Genomic DNA, 12,653 nt, shown 5'->3' on the forward strand with positions numbered 1-12,653 from the left:
CTGCTCAGCGGGCTGGGTTTCCGGGATTCCCGGCAATCACAAACACCCACCCCCAAGCCTGCGCTGGCCCTAGTGGCCGCCTTGGAGGGCCTGCCTTCTCGGGTGGGGGTTGGGGGGGCTGTCTGCCAGCCCAGCTCCCTCACCACCACTGGGGATGCCCATGGCAGCGGTCATGGGATCAAGAGACCAGAACTCTGGTCACGGAGAACTTCAGAGCCAGCACAACTCTGGGACCATCAGACTGCGTCCTCCTGGACACAGGCCAAGTTCTGGAGAAGGGGTCTGAACCGCCAGAAGTCTCTCTCCATCCACACACTGAGCACACTTGCTCTGGGCACCTTCTGTGCCCAATGGATCAGGAACTAGCTCACAAACCATCTCCACAAGGTTACTGAACCTAAGGTCACGGAGCTAGCAGGGGGCAGAGCGGACTGTGGTGCTGGGTCAGGGGCCCTCACCCGCCTGCTCTCAAGCAGCACACCCCTGTGGAGATCAGGAGACCAGGGACAAGGTTGCTGCTGGATGTGAGGATGGCAGTCTCCAGGACAGTCTGGCTCATGCTCCTCAAGTCTCTGGAGGGACACAGGTCTGCGGGGACCCGTTGACACTTAGCCTGTCTGGGCTCCTGGGAGTGGTGCCTCAGGAGGAAAGGGTGGTGGGCTTGCCACAGGCAGGGGTTGGACTCTGCTGCTGCTTTCCGTCTTGGTTTGGAGCCTACCTGACCTGCCTCTCTCTTTCTCTGGCAGGAAGTACAGATCCATTCCCGGAATCTGGCAAAGGATAGGTAGGGGGCTGCAACTTAAGTCAGAGACGCTTGTTTCATTCCGCATGGTAGGAAAATTAGAGCATGAAGGGATGGGGGTGTGGGGTTGGGATCTGCCATGAAGACGTACTTCCTAACAAAAGCCCCCTGGCCTAAAAACATCTTCCTAGGCAAAAAAAAAAAAACCCTGCAATTTGGTTTTCTGGAATCTCAGTTACCAAAATCCAAAATTAGGAGAGATGACAGCTAAGCTGAGGCATTTACATTTCTAGAGGACTGCTTCTGAGCTTGGCAGCACAACTGGGGGACTGGTAAGAGCCCCAGCCACAGGGGAGCTGCTGGGGTGGGCTAGCAGGGAGTGTCATTTGGGGAGACAAGAAAGGCCGTCACGGGGCCTCCAACCGGGCCAAGTCACCTCACGTTCCCCGTCGCCAGCCGCTTGTGAGAACCCCCCAGCAGACCTGCCAGCCACCAGCACAGCCAGCATCACCTAGCTGAGCCTCGCACTGCGCCTCAGCCTGGTCACTCACACTGACCCCCCGGCTTGGGGGCGGCAGGTCTCTGTGATGTTTCAAAGACAAAGACAGCTCTCCAAGAACCATCCTCCTCCCCCGTCCCAGGCCTGGCTGGTGACTCCATCAGTGCAGGTGAGGGTGGCAGGAAAGCCCTCAGGAGGCCCTGGTCCAACCCCTCGTGCAAAGCCCTCCCAGACAGCCCGTGGGCACAGCTCTGTCTCCCTCCATCTGGGGAAGCCCAGGTCACGCCGATACCTTGGCACCAGACAAGCTGTGTGCTCTTAGGGGGTGGGGGTAAGCAACCCTGTCTAGACTGTTCATATCTGATAATGATGGTGGGGAAAATACCACACTACAGCCTCCCAGGCCATTTCCCAAATCCTTAACAGACTCTCAAACCCATTTTTTCTCACCGAGGAGGGGATATTTCAGAGAAAAATTAAAAACTCAGTCCTGGTATAAACTGAAGGCATGATGGGCAGCAACCCTGCCTGGTCTGCGAGCAGAGCTGGACACAACGCCTTGGAGACCCAGCTCCGGTCCTGCTGTCCCCAGCAAGGGCCACCTCTCCTCTGGAGAGGACCTCGCCTGGACAGGCTACTCGAATCGCCACAGCCCCAACATCTGGGAGCTCCGGCTCCACCAACCACAACAAGGCCGCCCATGTCTCGTCAGGGGCAGGGCAGCCAGCCTGGGAGGGACGGACAAGCCTGGCCCACAAGCTGTGTCCCCCCTGAGCAAGCTGACTTGGGGCCACTCGGACTTTCCCTAAAGGCCTCCAGGGCAACCTCCCCGGCAGTCCAGTGGCCAAGACTCCATGATCCCAGTGTAGGAGACCCAGTTCGACCCCTAGTTGGAGAAATAGATCCCCACGTGATGCAACCAGAAGTCTGAATACCACAACGAAAGATCCCACATGCAGCAACTAAGACTGGGCACAGCCAAATAAATATTAAATAGATAAACCATATCTCCTTTAAAATAAAAAAGCCTTCAGAGACTGGGAACCATGACCTCCCGAGGCAGCTGAGGAGCTTACCTGACAGTTTAGACCAGCAAGACTTCCGGGTTCTTCTACATACTAGCAGGGCCATGTGGAGGACTGCAGCAGGTTCCTGGGGCTCTGAAACGTCCTGAGTCGTCAGCCTCTTGCCCATCCAGCAAGCTCCATCCTCCTGGAGGGACAGGTGGGCCAGGGAGCACGGCCCTGTCGAGTGCCTACCTGGTGGGGTGGTCACCACTGCTACCTGACACAAGACCCTGAGGCTCAGAGGTCATATCACCATGTGGAGGTCACACAGCTCAGCCAAAGGCAGAGCCTGAGGCCTGACTCCAGACTGAAGCTCTCTTCCCACCCAGGTGGCAAAGCAGCTCCCCCAGGCTCATTCACCAGGACTCAACACAGGCTGCCTGTTGCCAGCCTCAGCTCTGAGGCATTCAGCCTCTGCTCCCACCTGGAGCGGCTGGGAACCTCACTAGCTGCCTGGTACTGACAGTTCCTGGGACTCTACCACCACCCGCTCCCCTAGGCCCCTGGGCCGGGCAGGTATGTTGGAGGGTAAATACCTCCCTGGCTGGCTGGGCCCCAAGAGGCTGAATGCAGAGATATGGACGACACCCAGACATATGGGGAACACTTGCCTGGCTTTCCTGCACGGACGCAGGGAAGCAGCCTATGGAACCGTCATGAGCAAGGGGACAAGCAGGTGCCTGAAGCCTCCAGGTCCCAGCTGAAGCAGCCGGACGCGCCAGCCAGAGGGACTCTAGCTGTCCTTGCTCCTGAAGACCCTGAACGGCGGCAAGCAAGGTGTGCAGGGCTCTGGAGGTGATGCTGGCAGGGGCCCTCCCCAGATGTTATTTTGTTCTCCCTTTATGGATCCTGGGGATGGAGGGACTGATTAGGTCTCACTCAGAACAAGCCATTCCAGTGACAAGCTCCATCAAGTTCATTTTAATGTTCAGGTTCCTTTGCCCTCATGGATGCAGAGGAAGAAGCCCCCAGGCCCCAGGAAACATGTGGGATAGAAATCAAGGCCACTGCAAAGCCACCATCCCCTCCAGAGGGCTTGTTCCTGGATAAAATGGAAAGATGGGCCCACGTTGGGCCTTTTGTCAGATTTAAAGGCAACTATTGGCTCATCCAACCAACAAGTGGTCCACCTCTACTCTGGAATGCAGGACAAAGCCAGTCACATGGCAGGAAGGTCAGTAAGGGACAAGTGAAAAGCAAGGTGGCTTGGGGCTCTTGCCTCCAGAGGAGAGCTCCAACTCAGGGCTCCTTAAGACTCCAAGATAACAAACATTAATGTGAAGCGGCTCCTTCACAGTAAACTAGGCATATCATTTGTGCATACGTGGGCCTGGCCTATGGGGGTCTCCCATCACCAGGTGGAGTCTCTGGGTGCAGACAGTTGGGTGGAGGGCATAGGTGCACAGCCCCTGGGCTCTGGGGTGGATATGGTTCCCAGGGCTGAATCTTATTTATTTACCCACGTGTCCAGTACAATCCCCGACCTGCCACCCCCCGAATCGACCGAGCTCTTGATTCTCGCTCCCCTGATCACGGTGTTGTTCTCTGCATGATTAGCTGCTGGTTCTCCAGACACTGCTTCAGCTTGTCTTCTGTCAGTGTCAGCCGCTGCTCCAAGATGGAGACCGTCTGCAAAATAAACAGTCAGGCTCAGGACGGAGGGGCCCCTGGGCTGCCCTCAGCCAGGCCTGCTCAGCTGCCCCGGAACAAACGCCGTCTTTTCCCACCCAGGCTCCTGCTTGGTGCCCTGTCCCTGGGTCCTCATGTCTGCTCCTGCTGGTGTGGAAAGGTGGTTCTCTGCTGCTTGTGGGCAGCAGAAGGGCACAGTGAGGGACAGCAGGCCTCGTGGCCTGACATTTAGGCTGAGTTACAGAGCAGCAGCACTTGCTCATCTGGGCCAGGCTCTGTCCTTGCAGAGACCATCAACCATCTCCATCCCGAAGGTGAGAAAGCTTCACCCACCAATGAAGGGACTCCACCTGGGCCCTGCCCAGGCCTTTCATCTGTACAACTGGAGAGGCTTCCCAGGCTTGGAGGTGAGAACCCTGAGCCCATGAGGGCCACTGCCTGTCCGAGTCCACTGGGGACCGCTGCAGGAATGTGCTGTCTGGGGCTGAGGCCCTAACGCCCTGTTTCTGAGTTCATTTTCTCCACTATAACAGGAATGATAATGTCAAGCTCACAGCAGTCCTGGAGACTGTGAGGTGACAGCATGGGTGCCCAGCACGTGTCAGCCTGGCCCATGTGGCCACGGCGACAATGCTCATCATGTTGGCCTCTGGGGGGCAGAGACTGACTCTCTGGCCTCTCCTGCACACCCGGCATGATGGCTGCTCTGCCAACCTGGCCCTCAGACAAGGCTGCAAAACCTGCCCCCCCGCTCTGCCTTTGGACAGATCATTGGCAGAAAGGCAGGAGTGTCCAGGCCCACGCAGGGCCTGGGCGAGTCCACCAGGAATGAAGCAGGCTTGGTTCCTTGCCTTGTAGCCTACAGGCATTAGAAAGGGCTCAGATTAAGAAACAAGACTTTCTCTTAATTTCACCCATTTGTGGGCTTTCCCAAGAGGTTTTGCCACCTTCCCTGAGGCTCCATGGAGGCTCTGGGCCTTGGTCCAGTAGAAAGGAAACTTTCCTTTCACATATTTAATAAAACACTGAAACATTTGGGGAGGGAGTTTCCCCTCTAAGGCTGCTATAAATTCTCGCAGCATCCCACACGGATATCAGCCTCATGGAGGCTGCTCCTCCTGGCGGCTGGCCCCTTCTAAACAAGCTGGCTGGGATGCAGGGGCTCTGAGCCCCAGGACACAGGACAGAGCCTGAAAGGCTGCTGCCTGTGGAATACGAACTGGCAGCCTGAGAGGCAGAGCTGAGCTGAAAGAGACGATCACATTCCCCTCTACTGGCCGGCCAGCCACGGAGGGGGTCTGCGGCTCGTGAAAGTGGCAGCGGAAATAGCCCCCGGCTGGCCCAGAGTAGCATTCCTGGAAGTTTCCACTGGCTGCTGCAAAACCCACACTGAGCCAAGCTCCAGAATCATTCCTCATCCAGACTTTTTCCGATGGCCCTGGACTCCAGGCCGCAGTGGGGAGCCAGCCAGCTTGTCCTCCTCTGGCCAGCACTGCCCCCCAACACACACACACTTAAAAGAAATGTTTTTCCATAGGGACTGAATTGCCAAATGTGGAGGCAGTGGGTTTTGGGCCAATGTCAATATCAGGGGTGCCACGCATTTCATGGGGCTAACTAAGTAGAGTGTTCCATGGCAGGTAGGGGGGCGGGGGTTACTCAAGCTCAGTAGAAATATGGTCATTAAATTTGATGATGTTAAACTTCTTTGAACAAAAAAGCATTATCTATTTCACCTCAAGCCACTGAAATGGAGGGTGTTGGGAGGTCCTTCCTTTGGGAGCTATAAATGCTTGAGGGGGTGTTTCATACCATGTTATAGACAAATGGGCTGGGAAAAAAAAAGCCCACCCCTCTCAACTCTGCAGGGTCTCCCCTTCCCCCAGGCAAGCTTCTGGAAGAGCCGCATCATCTCTGTTTGGTCTCCACTCCCCCACTCCTGGTGTGCCCAGCCTAATCTGCCAAGATGCTGGCTGGCAGCCACCAGGCGCTGATCTAGTCCACCAGACTCTTCCCAGTCATGTAGGATCCCATCAAACCCCTTCTGAGCTGGAGGAATGGCCGGTGAGACCAGCACAGCTTTGGAATTCTGTATGTCAGAACAATCTCTTCTTCACAAATCTGTCTTAATAATCCTATCCCACTAGAGCATGGGACCTCATTTTCATGGGAAACAGTTATCCCTTCTGATAACGTGAAGCCCGGAAGCCCTGATTTCTGATTTGCTGATGCGCCTTCCTTCCACCAGAGAGAGGGCTTCCCCAGTGGTGGAAAGGCTCCGATGGGGACAGCCAAGTAGCAGGAGTCAGACGTGCTCAGGGCTGGCAGCACACGCAGTGAGAGGCCAGGCAGGCCACCTGCAGGGAGCGGCGAGGCCTCCACTGTACTCCCCGGCTGCTGGCAGCAGTGAGGAGGCAGCAGAGACCCTCACAGGGACAGATGAGATTCTGGGCCATGTCCTGTGCCCAGTTTGCACTGTGACCTTTACCTGTGGGCTCAGCATGCCTCCGTGAACACGTGCTGCCTCGGCATCCAGGGCAGAGCCCTGCCCTCAGTCCTGTGCGCCTGGGGCCACACCAAGCAGGCTGCTCGCAGCTTACCCCACCTCATGCCCTGGTCCAGCCCTGGGACTTTTCCTCCTGCCACCTGGTGCCCATACTCCCCAGGCCTGGAGACAAGGCGAACCTGCCCTGGAAGGTGAGGAGAAGCACTGGAAAGGCAAACACCTCTGCAGTCCCTCTGAGTCCATGCTCCCAGCCCAGTCACCTCACTTTCCTTTTATTCAAGGGTGAATGACCTCGTCCCAGCCTCTCACAAATCCCCCACGGGGGTGACAGTCGGGTGTTGTGGCAGGTTCCAAAGAAGGAAATGGTCCAGCTGGACGTGGTGTCATAGGATTAGCAACTTAATTTTAAGGAGGGCCAAGGGAAACGGGAGAAGGGGCTGAGGAGTCAAGGGTTCTGGCTCCTGGGCAGACTGGTCTGGGCAAAGTGTCTGGGAAAGATAGCCATCACTGAACTCGTGATTCAATGGCTAAGACTCTGCGCTCCCAGTGCATGGGGCCTGGATTTGATCCCTGGTCAGGGATTAGATCCCACACATTGCAACTAAGAGTTAGCATGCCATAACGAAAAGATCCTGCACGCAGTAACTAACAGCCAAATTAATACACAAATAAATGAATATTAAGAAAAAAAAAAGACAGCCATCAGCCGGGACTCTGGGGTCCAAATTCTTCCACAGAGAGGGCCCTCCCATCTGTTGACCTTGGAGAAACCAGGCAGCTTCATACACTCTCCTTAGCCCTGTGCCATCCAGACACGAGGCCCCCGAAGCCCAGACCTGAGGGAAGACCCAGGATGGGCTCCGGGTGGGGGTGAGGCAATCCTGACTCTCTGCTGAGCTTGCTCTTTGTTGCTGTGCGGGCTTCTGTCTCATTGCAGTGACTTCTCCTGTTGCAGAAATAGGCTCTACGGCTTGCAGGCATGTGGGCTTAGCTGTTTGGCTGCATGTGGGATCTTCCCGGACCAGGGACTGAACACGTCTTCCCCTGCATTGGCAGGCAGATTCTTTACCACTGAGCCACCAGGGAAGCCCCGTCTTCATCCCTGACACACACAGCTCCAGGGGCTGTTCTTGGCAGCTGACATGGAGTGCTCACAATGTTCCGAGCACCCCAATATGACCCCTTAGGGAGGGAGCATTTATCGTCCCATTTTCCGAAGAGGAAACCAAGACACAGTGATATTAGCCTGCCCACAGTCACACAGCATACAAATGACAAACCTGGACTGTGAACCCTGGTGGCCTGGCTTCAGAGTGAGGGCTAGCGTGCCATGAACTGCACACATCTACTTTATCCCCATCCATGTGTAAGGAGAGCCCCAGCCTAGTCCTCTTCCCCTGGCTCACTGTGGCAGGGCCTGAGGACTACTGGCCCTGGGCCCCAGCAGCCTTGATCGCCCCTCGCCCTGTGCCCAAGCTCAAGCTGCCTGAGGACACAGCCATGGATCTCTCTTTCCACCCAGTGGTAGCCACCTTCTGTCCAGGCCACTTGGTCTGGTGGCTCTAGATTAAATGAGCAGAAGCAGCCGGAAGGGATACCCCCGACGGTCACCCAGCACTGTCCTCACATCATCTGGCTACTCTCTGAGGCGGTTCCCAGGCCTCAAACGCCTCCCATGCCCACGAAGCAGTCTCTTATCTAGCTGAACATTTAGGTTTGGAATTATCATGAAAGTCACAATTTTGAGCTATGAAAAGGCAATGCTGCTGCTGCTAAGTCACTTCAGTCGTGTCCGACTCTGTGCAACCCGACAGTCGGCAGCCCACCAGGCTCCCCCGTCCCTGGGATTCTCCAGGCAAGAACACTGGAGTGGGTTGCCATTTCCTTCTCCAATGCGTGAAAGTGAAAAGTGAAAGGGAAGTCGCTCAGTCGTGTCCGACTCTGTGCGACCCCACAGACGGAAGCCCACCAGGCTCCTCCATCCATGGGATTTTCCAGGCAAGAATACTGGGGTGGGGTGCCACTGCCTTCTCCGATGAAAAGGCAGTAATATAGGGATATATCGACAAAAACCTTTTAATTTTAATATGTATGCAATGACAAGCGACCCTAACACCCTTATTTTAGATACTATCTCTCACTGGGGTGCTCTCCCTACAAGACAGTCAGTCAGACCCCAACTAAGTTGTGGGACTCGCCCAGGTCACCACTGGCACCCGACCCCTCACAAGACTGGGCCCCACTTTAAATGAAGCACCTTCCTCCCTGAATCAGAGCAATAGGAAACAGAATTCGGACTCCATGCCTGGACAGTATCACTCTTTGCCCAACACCGTCTGCCTCCCAGGGTCACAGCCATCGGGGAACCAGAAGTTTCACTTTCAAAGTCACACCTGTCAGAGAATCACCTGGGGGCTTGTTCCAGAAACACCTTCTCCTGCTATTACCAACAATTTCCAGGAAGCCACAGTCCTTAAGGAAAAGCATTCCCTTAGAAACACTCCTGTTTGCTGTTCAAAGAATTCTGTTGTTTCTCTAGACCAAGGGCTGGCACACTCAGTCTGCGGACTGTTTTTATAAAAAAAGGTTTTACTGCCATGCCCACGTGCTTACATTTGTCCATGGCTGCCCCAAGGGCAGGTGGAGTGGTTATGACAAACTCTATGGCCCACAGAGCCTAGAATATTGACTGTTAAGAAAAAGCTTGCCAACCCTTGCCAGAGACACTTTCTTCACTCAGATCATCTGGGGCATCACCCTGTGCTGGTCCCTGCCAGGTTCAGGGTGACAATGGCGCATAGCACACAGGATCAGTTGGCCCCACAGGATGCGCAGAGAGTGGGAGGCCAGTGCTAAGCAGCTGTCGGGACTGCAGTGTGTGCTGGGAGATTGCTGGGTGCTGCCTGGTCAGAACCAGGGGAGGTGGCCCTAGAAGTGAGTGGGCTAAGACCGAGGAGGAGCTCACCAGGAGAGCGGGGCAGGAAGGCCCTGAGGTAGGAGGGAAGGCAAGAGGCAGGAGAGGGGCCTGGGAGGAGGCAGGAGATGGGGTCGGCCCTGCAGGCCATACCCGGCAGCCCCAGCTTCAGCCTCAGAGCAGCAGGAAGGGGCTGGGCGCCTGAGGCTGGGTGAGGCCCCTCTGGCTGCTCCATGGCGATGGTCTGGGAGTGGCTATGATTAGGTATGATGGTGGGTTGGTCTGGAGGTGGTGGTAGGTGGGCTAAGGACGAACATGGACAGACTCAGAGCCACGAGGTATGACCCACCACCGCCTGGTGGTGAGTCAGATGGGGAGAGAGAAACGAGAACACAGGCTGAGAGCGGGCACAGGCTGAGGCCCCTCCGAAAGGGCCAGGCAGGCATAGGAGGCAGTGGAAGAAGCCTGGGCCAGCAGCAGGGTTATTTTGCATTTCTGAGATGATCCTCATTAATGGGGGTAGAGGGGGCCAGGGGAGACAGGAGAGGAAGAGGGCACTGAATCCACAAGCCCCTGGGTACTGGAGAGCAGAAGCCGGTGCAGTGCCAGGGACTCTGGCCGAGGCGCAGGACCACGTCAGTGATGGCACTGAAAACCCCTGGAAAGAGCCTGGCCCCTTCAGCGGGTGCCAACTGAAGGACCACCCAACCCAGGGACCCCATAGGAAGCAGGATGCTGGAGGCATTGGGGACCAAACCCAAGAGCATGGGAGAGGCCAGCTGGGGCCAATGGGTGGGGTTCCTGTCATGACCTGGTCAGAACCCGCTGAGGAAAACCCCCTGGGGGAGACTCAGCAAGGCTGAATCTTCTGAATCCTAATTTTCCTGCTGAGGGGGGAGAAGACATTGTGACCTGTCTCCTACGGGGGCGACACTGACAGGGCGAGACGCTCCTCTCGCTCACAGTTCAACAGTGAACTGTGATGCTTTACGAAACACCCTGAAGGGCCTTCTGAGTGTGGTGTAAAAATAACCAATTTTAAAGAGACAGGCTTTTATTTTTAGTCCCTTATGAATTATAGTGACGCCCGAAGGAGTTGCACCAAAATGCCAGTCCTCGGTGCGAAGTCTGGCACCTGGGGCCCCAAACTCCAAGTGGGAGGGAACGCAACACGGTCAGATGCCTCTTCTCTGCTGGCATCGAGCCACCAGGTGTCTGCGCCCCCTCAGGGCACAAACTGCAGGGACAGAACCTGGGTGTGTCTATCTCCTCTGGCCTCCAAGGTGGCCAAGGGGAGCCTCAACCCTCACTCCTGCCACGGGGCCTCGGACATCTGCGACGCTGGGAGAAGTCAAAGCAGGTACGTGGGGCCTCTGCCCGCGAGCGGCTGGGCAGCTGTACTCCCAGGGGCTCCGCTCCGGTCCAGGGGAGAGTTCTGTGGGCATCACACGGGGGAGGCGAGAATCAGTGCTCCCTGGGAGAATAATCCCCCACCTTGGGAAGCCATGGAACACAGCAGGACAGGTTCAAGTTACCTGCAGCCTCATGGAACAGCGCGGTCCTTTCAGGCACACACACTCCCTGGCCTGGTTTCCTCTCAGGTGAGCTTGTCCTGCACTTTCCCTCAGCTCTTTCCCCCATCTCTCATTTCTGGCTCCTTCTTAAGCCTCTTTTCCCATCTCTCTTTTTACTTTGTGTTTAGGGAGAACGCAAGAAGACATGTGTTGACCTGGCCCACAGGGACCAGGCCAGCCCCCGTGGGAAGGAGAGTGCCAACCCTGACAGGAGGCCCCAAGGCCTCTGCGAGGAGACAGCGCAAGACAGGCCAAGCGCCAGGTGCACAGGGGCAAGGTCCCAAGGCAGAGAACACAGCACTCTCGTGGCACTGCCAAGAGGCCACAGCGGTAGGTTTGGAGCTACCCAACAGGGAAAAAAGAGCGGTGGCCACAAGGAAAGTGGAGGAGGGACCCCAGGGCCCTCAGCCAAAAAGGGACAGGCGTTGGGGAGCCTCCACTCCCCGGCACTGCCTCAGCAGACTCAAATTTGAGCAGGTCCATCCAGGGAGAATGGCGCTCCTGTGGCCAGTTTTCCAAGTGCTGGATCCAGAGGGGACCCTGGGAGCAGAGGCTCAGCTCGGGAGCTAACCACGGCTCTTAGTTTCACAACAGGTAGTGAAGCGGGCTGAGTAAACTGGCACTTCAGAGCACAGACCTAGCTGCACCCTCCAAGCCAGGTCCCTCCCAGCAGCTGCCGCTCTGTCCAGAGCCACCACTGCCACCATCTTGACTGACGACCTCTTGCACACTCCCGTGTGCAAATGCAGCCGGAAAACGACTAGCACCCTAAGTTCTGCAAAGCCCAGAGGGGCCTCAGGACACCACGAGCCCTTCTGACATCATCAGGCCCTCGCACGCCCATCGGGGGCCCATCCCCGGCGGTAACCGAGACGCCGGCTCCTGGGGGCTCCAGGCACTGCAGCGCTGCAGCACCAGTCCTATCTGGGCAGGCTGCTGGCAAAGCTGCCGCGACTGACAGTGAGCACCACCTTGAAGGAGGGGAAAGAATGAGGATGTTCTCTCTGCATTTTTCTCAGCTATTGGGCGAGTTCCTTACAAAGCTTCCCGTGCGCAGGTGACTCACTGCAGGCTTCCCCGCCATCCTCCCCGCTGCCATCCAGCTCGGGAACAGCCCTTCTTCCCGCAGCCCTCGACCCGCAGCCATGGCGCTTCCCTGTCCACACTCTGCTGTGAGCAGAGCCCCAGGGTGCTCGGGGCCCCCTGTGGAGAGTGGTATTGGATTCTATGGTTGAAAGGCCCTCCTGTGTCTCCCTGGAGCAGGGGAGACAGGTGGCTCAGAGGTGGACACCGTGGCTGAGCCCACACAGACGACGGAGGAAGAGAGCTGACATTCAGCCACATGTCCCCTCCAGTGCACTGACCTATGGCGAGGGGAGCTCAAATCGCCCTGGGAAGGCAGTCTCATGGGAAACCAGGAGACTGGGGGTCTCCCAGTCTGGAAGGGAAGAAAGCTGAGAGGGCTGGGGGTAGGAGAGCCACATGAGCACACACCTGCTACAGAGTGGGAAGGCGGTCAGGCTGAGAAGGGAGACATGCAGGGCAGAGGCGCCACCGGGGAGAGGGTGGGGGAGGGCAGGGCAGTGGGGAGCATGCAGGGCGCTGAGCGGGCCGGGGAGGCATTGGGAAGGGCTGCCACAGGGGGCCCCTCTGCGGCCATGTGTGGCTGTGCGCGGCAGCGCTGTCAGGACTCTGCCCAAAGAGCCTCCTCGCCTGGCCCCA

General features: G+C 57.0%; 1 protein-coding gene across 1 annotated transcript in view; it reads right to left on the minus strand.

Annotated features, from left to right (window-relative positions):
• Positions 1-3,225: 3,225 nt before the first annotated feature.
• Positions 3,226-12,653, minus strand: part of POC1A (POC1 centriolar protein A) — a 76,683-nt gene continuing 67,255 nt past the window's right edge. The window contains exon 11 of the mRNA XM_052638970.1: positions 3,226-3,937. Within this exon, the coding sequence (XP_052494930.1) occupies positions 3,839-3,937 (99 nt within the window). The 3' untranslated portion in view covers positions 3,226-3,838. The remainder of the gene's footprint in view (positions 3,938-12,653) is intronic.

Source organism: Budorcas taxicolor, chromosome 1 (assembly GCF_023091745.1).
Source record: "Budorcas taxicolor isolate Tak-1 chromosome 1, Takin1.1, whole genome shotgun sequence".
NCBI classification, from domain to species: Eukaryota; Metazoa; Chordata; class Mammalia; order Artiodactyla; family Bovidae; genus Budorcas; species Budorcas taxicolor.